Genomic DNA, 20,216 nt, shown 5'->3' on the forward strand with positions numbered 1-20,216 from the left:
AGCATATAACACAATGTCAGGCACGTAGTAGGTCCTCATTAAACAATTGTCAAATAAATGAAAACACTAGGTTAGCATCTTTTCATTTGGGCCAGTTATAATTTTGTTTTTCAGACTGGAATCAGCATTGTTTTTATCTTTATAAAAGTGATACATGTTTATTATAAAGATTTCAGAACATATTAGAAGACTATATTGAAGAAAATATCCTTCGTAAACACACCTTGCCATACCTAGATATAATCTATGTTCCTCAGTTTGCATATTATTGGTTATGTTCCATCTGTATCTAGGATATGTGTGTATAAATTTATATTTTAGAAGAATGTGTCATACTAGATAAAATTTTTGGCAGTGTGAGTTTTTATAGTTAATTTAATATGGACATCTTTATGCATAATTCAGTATAGATCCATTTCTCTTTAGTGTCTACATAGTAGTATAAATTAAAGCATTGAAAATTGTCCAGAACTACATATATGCTTATCCAAACTGTACTTAAGTTTTCTTCCAAACCATAACACTACTGAATATTTCATAGACTAAAATATGACTGCCAGAAAAATCTTAGAAAAGAGCTTTGGTCTAAAGAACAAATGAGAAGTAATTCCAGAAAATTCTTATTGTAAATATAGCAGGTAAGATCAGGAGACATTTTAGTTTAGAATAGTGAGGGAGAGATTTATAAACTGAGAAATAAATTCATTAAACTAATATGCCAACTTTTAGCCCAGAGCTTTACAGCTTTGTATAAAAAACATAGTCACTGTACTCTAGGAACATACAGTCTAGTCATATACTAAATATATGACTATAGATAGCTATATGCTAAGACTGGGTATGTTCGACATCATAAAATTGGTACAAAATATTTTGTGGGTTGGATTGAACTAAACTATTAAAAGAGTTTAGAGGAGAAAGCAGTCACTTCTAATGCTGGTAATTTTGGAAAACTTCTTTTCTCCTAGTGATTCTTTTATTCCCTCCCTATTGTCATCTTCAGAATTACAATTAGTATTAACATTTTGTTCTAGTTTGTAGGGATTAATTTGGTAAAATATAATCAATATTGTATATAAAATTGTATAATTTAGAGGAACTTCTATATTTTGTCCTTTTACCATCAAAGGTACGTCAACATAAAGGGGTAGATTATCTTTTCTTTCATGAAATATTCACTGTCTGCATGTTTTATTTTTAAGTGGCTTCTTTTTTTTGATGCTCTTTTTCCAGTTAAATCAGTTTACACATTTTTAGTCTAAATAAGAGTTTTTTCTGGCTTGCTTTTTAGATTGAACTCATTTGCCAGCAAAATAATATAATAGTATTGGAAGATACAGTAAAAAGGCTTAGATCTGTAAGTACATTTTTCATAAATACGTGTTCAAGAATCATTTTTATTTGGTTAGTAAGACTACAAAAATTGTATATATATTTTGGCTCTCATACCTTTTGTGAACAATAAAAAATATTTATTTTCTAAAATCAGCATTCTCTGCCTGGTGCACAGGAATACTCCCATCTATAAGAGTGATGCTTTTTCTTGCTCCATTTCATCATCACTCCTTTCTTTCTCAGAAGTGGAGAGAACTGTTGGTTGGTTTTATTAATGCTCTTAACTGTTTCTTGATTTAAAATGATGACTGTGAGTAATTTAATCTTCAAAATATAAGATGCATTTGTCTATATATTAACTCTTATTCCTCTTAGTAATAATATTTTTGTCATAAATTTTGTTACCTAACTCTGAGTAATGTGTTTTCTTTATCTAACAATGTGAAATGAAAACTGTTCTGTTTAGACATTTAAAATATTTGAAATACACTGTCTGAAAGTATATTTGTAAGAGAAATGTTGTAAGAGAAATGTTTATAAATATATTAAAGTGAATGGGAATGCACTTGAAAGTGCATACAAATATGGAATATCCAGCATTAACTGAGTTTATTCGTTGATTGAACAATTATTGAACAAAAATTAGATGTTATGAATAGATGCTTCAATGGTAACATACAAGTTTTCCTAAGCAAATTGATTACATTTCTAGGGCTTGTACTAAATCTGTGGACATTTCTAGCCTCTCTGAAATTTCTTTACCATTTTTTCTTTAAAATTACTGAGTAAATTTAGAGTCTTTCAGTTAATGAAAATATAGTACGTTCAGAAATGCTGGAAAGGAAAGGTTTTTGAAAAAGAATTACTTTTAAAATACCAAATTTACTCTTTTTAAGGATGCTATTTATTTTTGAGTTTCACTTAGAAAATGATGCTATAGTTTAGCTTGAAATAATGGCCTAATTTTTTCCTCCTTGGCAAGATAATTTTAGAGACTGAAAAAGCACAAAATAAATCTCCTTCCAGACTTGATTCCTTTGTCAAGACTTTAGAAGCAGACAGAGATTACTATAAGAGTGAAGCTCAAAACTTGAGAAAGATGATGAGAAGTAGATCTAAAAGTCCAAGACGCCCATCTCCAACTTCCAGGGTAGGTTTTGGAAATTTATAAATATTTTGGAGTTTGTTGCTCAAACACTGAGTTTTATTCTTTGATTTACCTAATCTGGAAATCATTCCTTTTGATTTGACTTGAATTGCTTTATCAAAGAGGTTGGGAGACAGAGGTCTCTGATAGCACAGTGGACCATCAAAATTGGTTCTTTATCCCCAGCGTTAGTGATAATTGGGAGATAATCAGACAGATGTGAAGCAATTTGGGATGAAACGGTTTGAAGGAGGCAGTTTTTTTTTTTTTTTTAAAGATTTTTTTATTTTTTCCTTTTTCTCCCCAAAGCCCCCCGGTACATAGTTGTATATTCTTTGTTGTGGGTCTTTCTAGTTGTGGCATGTGGGACGCTGCCTCAGCGTGGTTTGATGAGCAGTGTCATGTCCGCGCCCAGGATTTGAACCAACGAAACACTGGGCTCTGCAGCGGAGTGCGCGAACTTAAGTGCTCAGCCACGTGGCCAGCCCCTGAAGGAGACAGTTTTTTAACTCTCTTTTTCATCATTTCCTTTCATTATATGGTCATACTTGCTTGAGTAGAGATTGTGTCCTGCCATCAGTAGCACTTTTCTATTAGCACCACATGTCAAAGAAGAATTTCAAATTTTTAATATAATTGTAGGGTACAAACTGTGATGTAGAGCTTCTGAAGACAACAAGAGACCGAGAAGAACTTAAGTGCATGCTGGAAAAATATGAGCGTCATTTGGCAGAAATTCAGGGTAATGTCAAGGTTCTTACATCTGAGAGAGACAAGACCTTTCTTCTTTATGAACAGGTAAACATGAATAAATAAACAAAATATGTAAGTGATAACATTCAATTCTAGAGGGTATGTAGTTCTTTAAGTTTTATATGAATGCTTAAATCTGCCCATCAAATTAATCTAACATTTGGGAATTACATTTATTCTAAAGATATTCTTAATGAAATGTAATGTATTTCCAATGTAATAAATGTGTGTGTGCACACACACATATATATTATCTCCATATCCAAAAAAGATCATGTACTTGCATAGAAACAGTCTAATTTTTGGAATAAGAAATGGGGAAAGTGTTAAATGATAGAGTGTAGTGAGTTCAAGGTAAAATGATTTGATTTGGGGCTTTAAAAATGCTGACACATCACTTTGATATACTGTCAGTCACATTAGGAACTGCCATATAATTTGCTTAATTTTAGAGTGTAAAATGAGTTTGTAGTTTCTCTATTTTTAGCTTAAAATTGTGTAATCCTTATTAATCAGATAACTTCTTTACTCAACAAATATTAAACCCCATAAATCACCAACATAATTTCTTTTAAAAATATCAAATTGTATTAAGAAAATTAGCAACTGTGCAGGGTTCTGAGGTTGCTGTTCTAAGGGATACAAAAAATGATAAGACGCAGATCCTGTTTTCTCTGTTTGCAGTCTAGTTGGGGAGGTAAAGTATATTGTTTTGTATTTAGTTTTTGTTACTTTAGCATAAGTAGTCTAGAAGATATTGTAAGAAATAAAAGAAATGGGCATTTTTAGTATGGTGGTCAAGGAAGCCTTTGCTAGATGATGTGAAGTGTGAGTCCTGAAGGACGAATGGGGTTTCTCTTATCTTGAAAGGGGTAAGAAGAAACCTTCTAGACTAATGTAATGGTGTGAGGCAAAAGATAAAAGCAGGAAAATCAATAGATAAACGGATCAGTTCATGACTAGAATAGAAGGTATGTGCCAGTGGAGAAAGGAGCAGCTAAGGTTTAAGAGGTAGACTGACTAGAGCAGGAGTCTGTAAACTTTTTCTTTAAAGACCCAGATAATAAATATCTTGGGCCTTGCAGACCAAGTGATCTCTGTCACAGCTGTTCAATTCTGTTGTTGTAACATGCAAGCAGGCATAGACAATACACAAATAGATGAGTTGGGTTGTATTACAAAAAAAATTGATTTATGGATCCTGAAGTTTGTATGTCATATCATTTTTGCCTATCATGAAATAGTCTAATTTTGATTTTTTCAACCCTTAAAAATTTTAAAAATATTCTCAGCTTACAAACCTAGAAAAAACAGGCAAGCTGGATTTGCCCGCTTCTGGACTAAATGGTAGAGGCTGTTCAATAGGCCTTGTAAGGGCTTTATACTTTGCTTTATAAGCAGTAGGCAGCCATGTGCATGGCTGAAGGCAGGGGAGAAAGAGCCAGTGGAAAGGGTGCTATTCAAGATGAGAGGAAATAATTAATTGAGTCACGGATATCTTAGAAGACACTTCAAGAGATGAGGTCCAGGATTCTGGTGAAGGCTTAGCTATGGAAATTGGGAGGTGATACATCTTTCTCTGAGACTTGGACACCAGCTCAATAGATAGTGATGAAAATCGAGAGGAAGGAAAATAAGGGACTTACACAGCAAAGAAGGATATGAAATCATCTGCAGGTGTAGAATAGCTTTGGGACTGGAGGATGGTTGAACAAGTGTGTAGAGAGTATATTAGGTTGTCAGTAAGGATTAGCGGGCCTTTCTGTCAAGGTATAAAAGTAGCCAGAACATGGAAATGGCATCTACATATATAGAAAGACTGGAACACTATGATAATATCTATTAAACCAGTATTCTGCCTGCAGTGAGCTGAGTTCAAATTTATATCGCAAAATGGATGGACTATATCATATATATTTCTTAGTAAAACATTCTCTCTTGGAGTGACTGCCTCCAAATTAATTTTTAAAAAATTTTTGCAAAGATACTGGAAAGCAAATTTGTATACATTCAGTTACATTTTGGGGATATCCTTTGCTTTATTTGTATAAACTCATTAAAAATTATACCATTACCCTGCTGCATGCATGTTAATATAGGTTTGCATTTTAACTGGCTGGATATAAGATAGTTACCTTTATGTCTGTCTAAAGCTTGTTAAGTAGGAATCTATCTGTGTGTTTAAATAATAGGCACAGGAGGAAATTGCCCGACTTCGAAGAGAAATGATGAAAAGCTGTAAGTCTCCTAAATCAACAACAGCACATGCCATCCTCCGACGGGTGGAGACTGAAAGAGATGTAGCCTTCACTGATTTACGAAGAATGACCACAGAACGAGATAGTCTGAGGGAAAGGCTAAAGGTTTGAAAGAATTTTTTCTGTATGAACATATGTGAAACACAAATGCAGTGACATTGAAAGCACTGTGTTTTGTTTTTTGTTTTTTAAACAGATTGCCCAAGAGACAGCATTCAGTGAGAAGGCTCATTTGGAACAAAGGATAGAGGAGCTGGAGTGTACAGTTCATAACGTAAAGAAAAATCACGTTTGCGCTGTGGGCTATAAACTGTCAATGGCTTCTCCCTTTCCCCTTTCTCTGTGGTCAGAGAAGTAGTTCTTTTATTTTTCTAAGATAGTGTTTATAAGCCTAAAATATTTAAAGTTATATATATCATGTGAATTATTGCTTTTTCATTGTTTATTTCCTTCTAAAAGATGTGAGTAAAGTCTTTTTTCTGTTAGGTTGGAAAGTGTGTTCTTTTTAGAAAACCATTAGGGATGCATTCTCTGGGACTTTAGCAACTTTCTCATCTCCCTATTTCATTAAAGATAACATTGCCAGATACAGAGAAAATGGCTTATTCTACCTAAAGAGTACATAGAGTAGAGAAAATTACGGAGAAATAAAAATTAATGAGAAAAATATATTTAAACTGCATTTAAAGCTTTTTATTTATCCAGGATTTAAGATGCTATGAATGTATGAGATGTTATTATATAAATAGCATTAAGGAAATTTGACTTTCTATTACCAAATTTAATTGAATATATTTATAAATTCATCTATATTATGTTGTTATAATAAGTAAAAAATAGCAGGAGAAAAACAATTTTTTTCATGCTCCCACGTTATATGTGTAATTTTTTAATATTGTGCAACATAGAAGAAATCCCTTTACAAATAGGATATGTATGCTATAGTCAAATTGAACCAGATTGAAAATGTGGATTGATTTACTGTGATAGGCTTTATAGAAAAGCCACGCAGTGGCTTGTGCTTGTTCCTACTCCACAGTACCTTATCCGTATAACCTCCCACAGCGTTGAAGTCTAATCTGATCATCTCATTGTGTAAATCTTATCATATACCACAGTTTATACAGAGAAAGGACATCTCTTTAGGAAGGTTACTAAGACTTTTTTAGTGATAGCAGTAACCTTGTCATTCTGCTTGTATAGCTTGATGATGAACGTATGGAGCAAATGTCAAATATGACTTTGATGAAGGAAACCATAACCACTGTGGAAAAAGAAATGAAATCACTAGCAAGAAAGGCAATGGATACCGAAAGTGAACTTGGCAGACAAAAAGCAGAGAATAATTCTTTGAGGTAAATTAAATTACCTTTAAATAACTAATAGTTTACTATAACTAATAGCTCTGCTTTTTGTAGTGTATTTAATAAAGATAATTAACTTATTTGTTTAATTTTTGGGAGGATTGTTACAAAGTAGTTGTGGAAACCTTAGCATGCATTAAATGATTTCCCCAAGATCAATCACAGACTGGTAATGCCACACTTAACTAGGAATCAAGCTTCTAGTAATCTTAATCTCACATTTGCAGAAAACCTAAATCTGTATGGGAAATAGCTTTTACAGAGCCCTTCTGGGTACAGAGCATATTTGACTTTGGTATTTGGTTGTTGAATTTACCTTTGTAACTTTAAATTATGTTCTGGGATCTGAACAGTGTAAGAATGCACAAGGAACAAATTTGACAGTAGCTTAGAAAAAAGTAGTGTAGAATATAACTAAATGTCATAGTAGAGAAATAGGAACATGTAATGGAACTTCTATTAATTGAATGCCAAGTACCGTGCTTAGCCCTTCCTACATACCAGTGTAGTAGCAGAAAAAATTCCAAATAAAGCAACCTCCAGGCACTAAGTATAGAGGAGTAAGTCTGAAGACGCCCATGTTAGTGATCTTACCTTTAATATTTGTTGATGTGAGAAACAGAGGTTCTACAGATTCCTTAAGGTTGAATTTCAGTGCGTCTATGAACTTTTGAGAAACAGTAGTTCATATGAGTATGAAATATATTATTAAGTCTATAGATAATACTTGGTTCACATATGGGTTCCCAGAATCCCCTCTTTGATCTTTCATAAACTGGAATCACTTGTCAGGACAGATAATCACTCAGATTCTTTCCCTTCATTTATTTTTTTTAATTTCCTGTTTAAAAGGATATTGCAAGCTCAGGTAAAATTAAAAAAAATAAAATAACAACGAAAGAAAAGTTTGGAACATAGAGAAAAGTGTAAAGAAAACTTAAATCACCCATGATTTCATAATCCAGAGAAAACTAGTAATGTAGATCTGTTTCTAACCAGAAATATTTCTATCTCTGTGTCTATAAGCTTTCTCTGTAATTGACGTCACCTTATAATAAGTTAAATATTTGGCCAATTTCACTTAATTGTATACCATAAGCATTTTCCCATGTCATTAGAAGTTCTTTGAAATCATTTTAGTAGTTATTAAAATATTCTAACAGATGTATAATAATTTGGAAGGTTTTTTTGTGTACGTTTGTTTTCTTTTAACAGTATTATTAAAGTATGATTGACATATATACTGTAACTGCACATATTTAAAGTGTTCAATTGGTAAGTTTTGACATATGTATGTACCTGTAAAACCATCACCGCAATCAAAATAGTGGCTCTATCCATCACTCCCAAAAGTATCCTCATGCCCCTCTGTAACCTCTCCCCTACCCTGCCAAACCCTGGGCAACTGATTTGCTTTCTACCAGAGATTTGTTTGGATTTCCTAAAATATTATTTAAATGAAATAATACAGGATAAATTCTTTTGTCGGGCTCTTTTCACTCAGCATAATTATTTTGAGATTTATCCATGTTGTCACATATAATCAATAGTTTAATCCTTTCTATTGCTGAGTAGTATTCCATCATATGAATATACTGCTAGACATTTTGATTATTTCCAGTTTGGGGCTATAACAAAACCATTATGAACATTCTTATATGAGTCTTCGTATGAAGATATGCTTTTATTTCTTTTAAATAAATACCTAGGAGTAGAGTGACTGAGTCATCTAATGGATATATGTTTAACCTTCAAAGAAACCATTAAACTGTTTTCTAGAGTGGTTATACTATTTTATTTTACATTTGCACCAGCAGTGTATGAGTGTTCCACTTGTTACATATCCTCACCAACATTTGGTATGCAGTATCTTTTAATTTTAGCCATTCTGATAGGTATGTATTAGGGTTTTAATTTGCCTTCCCTAATCACTAATTGATTTTGAGCATCTTCTCATGTGCTTATGTGCCATACATATATCTTCTTAGTGTCTGTTCACATCTTTTGCACAATTTTATTGAGTTGTTTATGTTAAGTTGTAAAAGTCCTTTCTATATTCTAGACATAAATCCTTGTCAGGTGTATGTTTTGCAAATATTTTCTCCCAATCTGTGGCTTGCCTTTTTATTTCCTTAATAGCGTCTTTTAAAAAGAGAATGTTTTTGATTTTGATTAAATGAAGTTTATTGATTTTTTTAAAATTTATATCCAGCTTTTCGTGTTCTTTTAAAGAAATCACTGTCAAGCCTAAGGTCACCAAGATTTTTCTCCTATGTTTTCTTCTAGGAGTTTTATTGTTTTCGTTCCTATATTTAAATCTATGATCCATTTCAAGTTAATTTTTGTATATAGCACAATTTTTTTATATAGATCTGAGTTCATTTTCTTGCATATGGATATCCAGTTGTTCCAGCACCATTTGTTGAAAAACTATCCTTTCTACCCTGCATTGTTCTGCACCTTTGTAGAAAGTCAGTTATCCATATGAGAGTAGGTCTCTTTCTTGATTATCTATTTTGTTCAGTGAATTAGTTATATATCTTGATGCCAGTACTATACTCCTCATTACTTTGGGGGTTTTTTTGTCTTCAAATTAGCTAGTGTTAATCCTCGAACTTTGTTGTTTCTCAAAGTTGCCTTGGCTATTCTATTTTCTTTGCATTTTGTTTTAATTTCAGAATCGGTTTCACAAGGTACGCAAAAAAGTCTGCTTGGGAATTTGATTGGAATTGGGGAAAAATGACGTCTAAAGAATATCAAGTGTACCCGCTCATGAACGCAGTGTATCTCACTATTTCTTTAGGTCTTTAATTTCCCTCAGCAGTGTTTTGTAGTTTTTAGTGTACAGGTCTTGCCTTTTTCTGTCAGACTTATCCCTACATATATCCTATTTTTTGATGCTGTTGTAAATGGAATTTTAAAATTTCACTTTGATTGTTTACTTCTTGTATATGAAAATAGAATTGTTTTTAAAAATAAAAATTTGTATTTATGGGGCTGGCCCCATGGTACACTCTGCTTTGGTGGCCCATGTTACAGGTTCTCCTGGGCACAGATCATGCTGTGGCAGCAACCACATGCAAGATAGAGGAAGACTGGAACATATGTTAGCTCAGGGCAGATCTTCCTCAGGAAAAAAAATAAAGTTTGTATTTTAGAACAGTTTTAAAATACAGAAAATTTGTGAAAATAGTACAGAGTTTCTACGTATCTCATACCCAATTTCCTCTGTTATTAACGTCTTGCATTAGTGTGGTACATTTATTACCATTAATCAGTATTGATACATAGTTATTAATTAAAGTCCATATTTTATTCAGATCTCCTTAGTTTCTCCCTAATGTCCTTTTTCTGTTCCAGGATCCCATCCAGGACACCGCATTACATTTAGTTGTCGTGTGTCCTTAGTCTTCTCTTGGCTATGACAGTCTCAGACTTTCCTTGTTTTTCATGACCTTGACAGTTTTGAGGAATACTGATTAGGTATTTTGTAACATGTCTCTCAGTTGGGGTTTGTCTGATGTTTTTCTCATGATTAGACTGGGTAATCTGTTTCTGAAAGAAAGATCACAGAGGTAAAGTGCCATTTTAGGGTACATATATATCCAGGGTATCATGGATACATACTATCAATATGATTTATCGGTGTTGATTTTGACCTTGGTCACCTGCCTGAGGTAATGTTTGCCTTTTCCAGAATGTCATATAATTGAAATCATATAGTACAGCCTTTTCAGGCTGGCTTCTTTCACTTAGCAATGTGCATTTAACATTCATCCATGTCTTTTTGTACCTTGATAGCTCATTTTTTCTTACCATTGAATAATATTCTGTCGTTTGTATGTACTGGAGTGTGTATATCCATGCATCTATTGAAGACATCCTGATTGCTTCCACTTTTTGGCAATTATGAATAAAGCTGCTATAAATTTTCACGTGCTGGTTTTTGTGTGGACATAAGTTTTCAAATCAGTTCAGTAAATACCTAGGAGCACAATTGCTGAATCATGTAGTAAAGCTATATTAGCTTTATAAGAAACTGCCAAGCTCTCTTCCAAAATGACTGTACTATTTTACATTCCCATCGTAATCAGTGAGAGTTTCTGTTGCTCCACATCCTTGGCAACATTTGATATTGTCAGATTTTTGTAATTTAGCTATTATAATAAGTGTGTAGTGGTATCTCATTGTTTTAATTTGTAATTCTCTAATGAGATGATGTGTGGAGCATCTTTTCGTATTGTTATATGCCACCTGTATATCTTCTTTGGTGAGGTGTCTCTTTAGATCTTTTGCTCATTTTTCATTTGTTCACTTATTGTTGAGTTTTAAGAATTTTTTGTATATTTTGGATATGTGTTCCTATCAGATATGTGTTTTGCAAATATATTCTCCCAGTCTGCATCTTGTCTTTTCATCCTTTTAAGAGTGTCTTTTCCAGAGCAGAAATTTTAAATTTTGATAAAGTTCAGCTTACCAACATTTTCTTTCATGGATTGTGTTTTTGGTGTTGTATTTAAAAACTCATCACCAATCCCAAGGGCACATATTTTTCTCCTATGTTTTCTTCTAGAAGTTGTATAGTTTTGCCTTTTATACTTAAGGTCAGTGATCTATGTTGAGTTAATTTTTGTGAAAGATGTAATGTCTGTATCTCAGTTCACTTAATTTGCATATGGACATCTTAAAATGATTCTAGCGCCATGTGTTGGAAGACTGTCCTTTCTCTGTTGTTTTTGCTTCTTTGTCAAAGAACATTTGTCTGTATTTGTGTGGGCCTATTTCTGGGCTCTCCATTCTGCTCCATTGATCTATTTTGTTTATTCTTTTGCCAAACTATGCTGTCTTGTGGGTCTTTTGTCTGTTCTGTGTAAACTTTAGAATCAGTTTGTCAGTATCTATAAGTTGGCTTTCTAGGATTTTAATTAGGTTTGCATTGAATCTATAGATCAAGTTGTAAGAATTGACATCTTAACATTATGGAGTGTTTTAATCCATGAACATAGAATATTTCTCCATTTATCTAGATCTTTGATTTCTTTCATCACTCTTTTGCATTCTCTGCATATAGATACTGTACATTAATTTTGGAAAGTCCTAGGCCGTTATTACTTCAGATACTTCTTACGCTCTTGTTCTTTTTTCTCCTTCTGATATATCAGTTGTATCCACAGTTCTTGGACGTTCTCTTCTGTTTTTTTTCGTTCTTTTTTCTCTTTGAATTTCAGTTTGGAAAGTTTTTTGTTTTAAGTTTCTTTATTTGTGTATTAGTTTTTTTTTTTGAGGAAGATTAGTCCTGAGCTAACGTCTGTGCCCATCTTCCTCTGTTTTATATGTGGGACGCCTGCCACAGCATGGCTTGATGAACAATGCATAGGTCCGTGCCCAGGATCTGAGCCGGCGAACCCTAGGCCACTAAAGCGGAGAGTGCGAATTTAACTGCTACACCACTGGGCCAGCGTCAGTTTGGAAAATTTTCATTGACCTGTCTTTGAGCTCAATGATATATCCTTGAATATGTCCAGACTGCTAATGAGCCCATCAAGGGCATTCATTTTTGTCACAACATTTTGCTTTCTAACATTTCCTTTTGATTCTCTCAGTTTCCATTTCTCCTTTTACGTTACCCACTTGTTACTGCATGTTGTCTACTTTTTCCATTAGTGCCCTTAATCCTAGTTGTTTAAAACTTTCTGTCTGATAATTCCCATCTCTATGCTGTATGTGAGTCTGGTTTTGATCCTTCAGACTGGTTTTGCTCGACTTTTGGCATGCCTTGTAATTTTTTGTTGAAGCCAGACATATTGTATTGAGTATTAGTTAATTGAGGTAAGTAGGCGTTTAGTGAGAATGTTTATGTTAATCTGGCTAGTTGAGTTGTCTTCAGTGTTTGTTGTAGCTGTAGGTGCCAGGGTCTTCAAATCTATTTTGATTTTTGTTTCTTCTCTTGACTTTAGGCTTCCCTATGTACTCCTTCTCAGTTAGTCTGTATTTTGCAGCTCTTTCAGTTGTAATTCGCTGTGATTATCCTGGACTCTGGTTAGTGTGGTGGTTAGGTGAGGGGGAACATGTTCTGTACTCTCATACTTAAATCTCAGCCTTTAGTGAGCCTGCATCTCTTGGCTGTGATATTTGCAAGTGTTTTTCCAGTGGTGTAACTGATGTTTTTTCACCCACTTATGTGAAATAGGAAGGCTGGAAAGAGTGAAGTGGAAGGAATGCCTTTCTCCAGCTAGGATAAGGTGCTGGTAAAGTCTTCACTTGAAGAGTAAGCCTCTATTATGGAGAATGCTCTGGGCATATTTCACAATAATTACTCTTCTTCTGTCAAAGCCACAAGGAATCTTTCTCAGATCTTCACTCTGAGAACCTAGTGAGGTTTCTAGAGGTAAATATGCTGAAGTATGAGGGCCCGTCTAAGACTGTGGCTTCTAGGAACTTCTCACTCCCATGTTAGTGTACACAGCCTCCAGCAGTGTGTCGAAATCATCATTTAAATGTTCTCAACCATTTATGATTCCAGTGGCTTCTGCTCCAGGTGAGCAGATCTCTGTTGTGACTCTCTGAACTGGCCTTTATTTTCAGATTTCGGGGTGGCGTTTTGCCCTGCAACTCACTACCCTGATATGTCTACAAAAAGACTCTGATTTTCAGTTTCTTCATCTTTTTCTTGTTGTAACAATGGAAATGACAGCTTCTAAGCTCTTTACATGTCAGAGCTGAAACCAGATTGTTATATGTTGATTTTTTTCTTTTTTCTTTTCTTTTTTTTTTTAGGATTGGCACCTGAACTAAGGTCGGTTGCCAATCTTTTTCTCTTCTTCTCCCCAAAGCACCCCCCATACATAGTAGTATATTCTAGCTGTAGGTCCTTCTAGTTGTGCTATGTGGGATGCTGCCTCAGGATGGCCTGATGAGTGATGCTAGGTCTGTGCTCAGGATCCAAACCGGTGAAACCCTGGGCTGCTGAAGCAGAGCATGCGAACTTAACCACTCAGCCACAGGGCTGGCCCCTGATTTTTATATATTTTTCTGGTATTCTACAACATTATTAAATTTACCTTTTAGTTATAGTAGCCTTTCTGGTACATTCCATTTAATTTTCTACGTAGACAATTAGGTCGTTTGCAAATAAAGACAGTTTTACTTCAGTCTGCATGCTTTTTTCCCCCTTTTTCTTGCCTTATTGTACTGGCTTAGAACATCCAGTACAATGTTGAATAGAAGTGGTGAAGTGGACATCCTTGTCTTGTTCCACCTCTTAGGGAGAAGCATTCAGACTCAACAGTTAGTATGATGTTAGCTGTATATTTTTAATAGATGTCTTCTATCAGGTTCAAGAAGTTTCCTTCTATTTTCAGGTTACTGAGAGTTTTTTTCAGGAATGGATGTGCTTTGTCAAATCGGTCAGAGTATATTATACTTTTTTATAGATTTCTGGTCTCAGTTAACTAATGCTTTGTTTAAGATATTTACATCTATTTTTATAATCGAGATTGGCCAATGATTTGCCTTTCTTGGGGCTTTTGTAAGTCAGATTTTGGTATCAAGGTAGTGTAAATGTTATAATCTTTCCAGTTCATTTTGTCTTCTTTCATTACCTGGAAGAGTTTATATAATATTGCAGTTTTAGTACTTACCAGTGAAGCCATTTGAGTCTCGACTTTTCTCTGAGGGAGGGTTTTATTTATTTAATGGATAGAGGAACAATTAGAAATTTCTTCTTATGCCATTTGGTGTAAGTTTTTAAGTCATTTATCCATTGTCTCTGAATTGTAAAACATTTTTAGAAAAATATTTACAATGTCCTATCAACGTATTAATGTCCATAGAATCTAGTGATTTCCTCTTTTTATAGTCTCTTATTATTAGTCTTTTCAAAGGACCAACTTTTTGCTTTAGTGATCCTTTCTATTGTTTATTATTTCATTAACTTTTGTTCTTTATTATTTTCTTCAGATTTATTTTCTATTTTTTTCTAACTTCTTTTGATGAATGCTTACATTATTACTTTTCAGGCTTTCTTTTTTCTCATATAAACATTTAAGGCCATAGATTTTCCTTAAAATTCTTGGAATGTATCCTACAAGTTTTGTTATGTACTTCTTTCTTTATAAAATATTTTTCAGTTTCCATTATGACTTCTTATTTGATCCATTGGTTATTTATAAGTGTGATTTTGACTATCCAAAGACATAATGAATTTTTACTTATCTTTTTTGTGATTGATTTCTTGCTTAATTACATTGTTTTGCAGAACATAGATTTCAAATTTCTGAAATATTTTGTTTTCTACTTTTATGTTCAAAATTTGGTAATGAGCTGTGTATACTTGAGAAATTATAAATTCTGAGATAGTTGGGTGCAGTGTTTTACATTTGTCCATTAGTTCAGATTTGTAATCATGTTATTCAGATATTCTGTATTTGTACTATATTTTATGTCTCATTTAGAGAAATTTCGTTGAAAGAGTTGTCTAAACTTCTGGCTCCAATGTCTCACTTCTTGTTCTCTTTCAAACCTACTGCAATCTGCCTTTCTCCTCCACTATTCTATTAAAACCTTTTTCAGGGTAATTAGAGACATTTCAAACTTAACATTTCCAAACCTGAGTTTCTGCTATCTGCTACCCTTTCTCCTCTGACGCACAAATCTGCTCTTTCAGTCTTCCCATCTCAGTAAATGGAAACTCCATTCATACGGTTCGTGGCCTGAAACCTTGAAATGATCCATGATTTCTCTTTTCATACACCCATATCCAATCCAATTGATTCTATCTTCAAAATGTATCCAAAGTTGAGTATTTTTCATCACCACTATTGTAATTTTGCTGGTATAGAAGGATATTTTTGCTAGGTAGAGAATTCTAAAGGTTGGGAATTATTTTTATTTTAACCTTTTGATGGTAATCCCTCCACCATCTTCTTTCATTATTTTTTATTAAGAATTCACCTGTCGGTTTATTTTTTATAGATCAATGTCTTGTACTTTAAAGTACACTCACATTTATCATAGGTTTTGTATTTACATGTACAAAAGGCAAAGAATTACAAAGAACTACTCTGGAGCTACATAATCCAGCTACATTCAATATAGTTAAAATACTGTTGTCCTTGTTCTCCGTCTTCTCATTTTTTGAGAAAATTATGTTTTGTTCCACGTGTGAACTCCACTTGTTAGAAGTTGAGTCCTGAGCACAGTTCAGCATGTGTCTGGGTTTCTATATCTGTACACTGAGGTTTCATAGTGTTCCAGGCCAAATCAACCCAAAAGAAATACATCCATTGCTGTTTGGGTTTCACTGCTGGTGAAGAACAAAATCCCCAGGGTTTCAAAACTAATACACATTATCTATGTTTTTATACTGCTGAAGTGAACTTTTCTTTGTAAACAGGCATATTTTAGTAGTAGAAGTTCTTCTGTTTGGGTTTCCATATCAGATAAATCAACACTTGTAAAAAGCTGGAGTGTTTTCAGAATACTTCCTAGAAGCAGATTTTAAAAAAAAATCTGTGTGTCTGTATCAGTGCATGAAATATTTCTAGGCCCCAAAAGTTAGAATTTCCCATACAGTTGAATGATTGATAGAGCTATCTGTTAATAAAAAGTTAGTTTAGATTCCTGTGTCCAGTGATTTTAAGACTGGTTCAGTTTGATTTTGGGTATTTGAGGCCAAGAAGATTTTAATATCAAAGTCTATTTTAGATGACATATTATTATATGTAGAAAATCCAAAAGAATCAACAAAAATCGAACTAATAAAAATCTGGAACTTATACAAGGTTTCAGGATCCAAAGTTAATGTACAAAGTCAATTGCTTTCCTATATACTAGCAAAGAAGAAGTGGAATTTGAAATTAAAAACGCAATATTGTTTATATAAATACCAAAAAAGAAGAAATACTTAAATATAAATCTAACAAACTGTGTATAAGATCTGTATGAGGAAAACCCCAAAACTCTGGTGTATGAAATCAAAGAAGAACTAAATAAATTGAAAGATATTCCATGTTCATGGATAAGAAAACTCAATATTGTCAACATGTCAGTTCTTCCCAACTGGATCTATAGATTCAATGCAGTTCTAATCAAAATTACAGCAAGTTATTTTGTGGATATCAACAGACAGTTCTATAAAGTTTATGTGGCGAGGTAAAATATTGACAAATTGAATATTGAAGAAAAACAAAGTTGGAGGACTGACATTATCCAACTTCAAGACTTACTATAAAACCACAGTAGTCAAGACAGTGTGATACTGGCAAAAGAATAGACAAACAGATCAATGGAACAGAATAGAAGGCCCAGAAGTAGACCCACATAAATATAGTCAACTGATACTTGTCAAAGAAGCAGAATCAATACAATTAGAGCAGAGATACTCTTTTCAGCAACTGTTGCTGGAACTACTAGACATCCAAGTGTAAAAATAAAATGAATCTAGACGCAGACCTCACACCCTTCAGATTAACTCTAAATGGATCATAGACCTAAATGCAAAACTATAAAACCTTTAGTAGATAACATAAGGAGAAAACCTAGATGATCTTGGGTATGTTAATGACTTTTTAGATACAACAACAAAGGCACAATCCATTAAAGAAAGAATTGATAAACTGTACTTCCTTAAAATTAAACACATCTGCTCTGCAAAATACAATGTCAAGAACATGAGAAGATAAACCACAGACTGGGAGAAAATATTTGCAAGACACATCTGATAAAAAACTTATTCAAAACATGGAAGAGACTTTCCTTTCTCCATTGTGTGTTCCTGGCTCCTTTGTCAAAAATTAGCTGTCCTTAGATGTGTAGGATTATTCTGGGCTTTCAATACTGTTCCATTGATCTGTATGTATGTTTTTCTGCCAGTACCATGCTGTTTTGATTACTATAGCTTTGTAGTATATTTTGAAATCAGGGAGTGTGATACCCCCAACTTGTTCTTTTTCTCAGGATTGCTTTGGCTATTCGGGATCTTTTGTTGTTCCATATATATTTTCAGATTCTTTGTTCTATTTCCATGAAAAATGTCACTGGGATTCTGATTGGGATTGCATTGAATTTGCAGATTTCTTTGGGTAATATGGACATTTTAACTATGTTTGTTCTTCTAGTCCATGAGCATGGGATATTTTTCCATTTCTTTATGTCTTCTTCAGTTTCTCGCAATAATGTCTTATAGTTTTCAGTGTATAGGTCTTTTACCTCCTTGGTTAAATTCACTGATAGGTGTATTATTCTTTTTGTTGTGATTTTAAATGGGATTGTATTTTTGATTTCTGTTTCTGCTAGTTCATTGTTAATGTATAGAAATGTGACTGATTTTCGTATGTTGATTTTGTAGCCTGAAACTTTACTGTATTCATTTATTATTTCTATTGGTTTTTTTTGGTAGATTCTTTAGGGTTTTCTACATACAGAATCATGTCATCTGCAAATAGTGACAGTTTTACTTCTTCCTTTCCATTTTGGATCCCTTTTATTTCTTTTTCTTGCCTAATTGCTCTGGCTAGGACTTACAATACCATGTTGCTAAGAGTGGTGAGAGTGGGCATCCTCGTCTTGTTCCTGTTTCTTTGAGGGATAGCTGTCAGATTTTCACCATTGAGTATGATGTTGGCTGTGAGTTTGTCATATATGTCTTTTAATATGTTGAGGTCCTTTCCACAACATACAATGGAGAAAGGAAAGTCTCTTCAGTAAATGGTGTTGGAAAAACTGGATAGCGACATGTAAAACAATGAAAGTAGACCATTATCTTACACCATACACAAAAATTATCTCAAAATGTATTAAAGACATGAATGTAAGACCTGAAACCATAAAACTCCTAGGAAAAAACACAGGCAGTAAACTAGACATCAGTCTTAGCAGTATTTTTTGAATATCATGTCTCCTCAGGCAAGGGAAACAAAAGAAAAAATAAAGAAATGGGACTACATCAAAATAAAGCTTCTGCAAGGCAAAGGAAGCCATGAACAAAATTAAAGGACAACTCACCAACTGGGAGAAAATATTTGCAAATCATATATCCGATAAAGGATTAATATCCAAAATATGTAAAGAACTCAATACAACTCAACACCAAAAATGAACAACCCAATCTAAAAATAGGCAGAGGATATGAACAGACATTTTTCCAAAGAAGATATACAGATGGCCAACAGGAACATGAAAAGATGTTCAACATCAATAATTATTAGGGAAATGCAAATCAAAACTGTAGTGAAAATATCACCTCATACCTATTATTAGAATGGCTATTATTAAAAAGATGAGAAATAACAAGTGTTGGAGAGGATGTGGAGAAAAGGGAACCCTCATACACTGCTGGTGAGAATGCAAATTGGTACAGCTACTATGGAAAACAGTATGGAGATTTCTCAAAAAGTTAAAAATACAAATACCGTATGATCCAGCTATTCCATTACTGGGTATTTATGCAAAGAATGTAAGAACACTAATTCAAAACTACATGGATATATATGCACCTGTGTTCATTGCAGCATTATTCACAATAGCCAAGACTTGGAAGCAACATAAGTGCCCATCAGTGGATAAATGGATGAAGAAGATGTGGTGTATATATGTATATATGTGTGTATACATATATATGTACACACACAGACAAAAAAACAGTGGAATATTACTCAGCTATAAAAAAGATGAAATCGTGCCATTTATGACAACGTGGATGGACCTTGAGGGTGTTATGCTAAGTGAAATAAGTCAGACAGAGAACGACAATTACTCATATTTGGAAGATAAACACATAGATACGGAGAACAATTGGTGGTTATCAAAGGAGAAGGGGGTGGGGGGAGGGCAAAAGGGGTAAAGCGCCATGTATGTATGGTAATACATGGAAACTAGACTTTTGGTGGTAAACATGATGCAGTCTATACAGATGTCAAAATATGATGTACAGCTGAAGTTTATGTAATGTAAACGACTGTGAGCTCAATACAATAAAAAATAAATATACAAAAAACTCTTTCAAAACTCAACAATAAGAAAACAAACAACTCAATTAAAAAATGGGCCAAAGACCTGAAAGACACCTCACCAAAGAAAATAAAAAAATAGCAAATAAGCATATGAAAAGATGCCCCACATCATATGTCATCAGGGAAATGCAAATTAGAACAACAATGAAATACCGTTACATACCTATTAGAATGGCCAAAAATCCAGAACACTGACAACAAATGCTAGTGAAGATGTGGGTCAACAGGAACTCTTATTGTTGGTGGGAATTCAAAATGGTACAGCTAGTTTGTAAGACGTTTTGGTGGTTTCTTACTAAACTAAGCATACTCTTACCATACAATCCAGCAATCAGGCTCCTTGGTATTA

At 33.7% G+C, this 20,216-nt stretch overlaps 1 protein-coding gene across 31 annotated transcripts in view; it reads left to right on the forward strand.

Annotated features, from left to right (window-relative positions):
* TSGA10 (testis specific 10) overlaps window positions 1–20,216 on the forward strand; it is a 122,191-nt gene that overhangs the window by 32,310 nt on the left and 69,665 nt on the right. For 13 of the 31 annotated variants that reach the window (XR_011525878.1, XM_070572012.1, XM_070572016.1 and 10 more), the window contains 6 exons: window positions 1,292–1,357; window positions 2,318–2,485; window positions 3,125–3,280; window positions 5,428–5,598; window positions 5,690–5,767; window positions 6,697–6,848. Coding sequence is in view for 30 of the 31 variants with exons in the window: in XM_070572004.1 (XP_070428105.1) it covers window positions 1,292–1,357; window positions 2,318–2,485; window positions 3,125–3,280; window positions 5,428–5,598; window positions 5,690–5,767; window positions 6,697–6,848 (791 nt within the window). In the remaining variant the exon portion in view is untranslated. The remainder of the gene's footprint in view (window positions 1–1,291; window positions 1,358–2,317; window positions 2,486–3,124; window positions 3,281–5,427; window positions 5,599–5,689; window positions 5,768–6,696; window positions 6,849–20,216) is intronic. The other 18 variants (XM_070572025.1, XM_070572023.1, XM_070572010.1 and 15 more) reach the window with 2 other exon arrangements.

This window comes from Equus przewalskii, chromosome 14 (genome assembly GCF_037783145.1).
Source record: "Equus przewalskii isolate Varuska chromosome 14, EquPr2, whole genome shotgun sequence".
Classification (NCBI taxonomy): domain Eukaryota; kingdom Metazoa; phylum Chordata; class Mammalia; order Perissodactyla; family Equidae; genus Equus; species Equus przewalskii.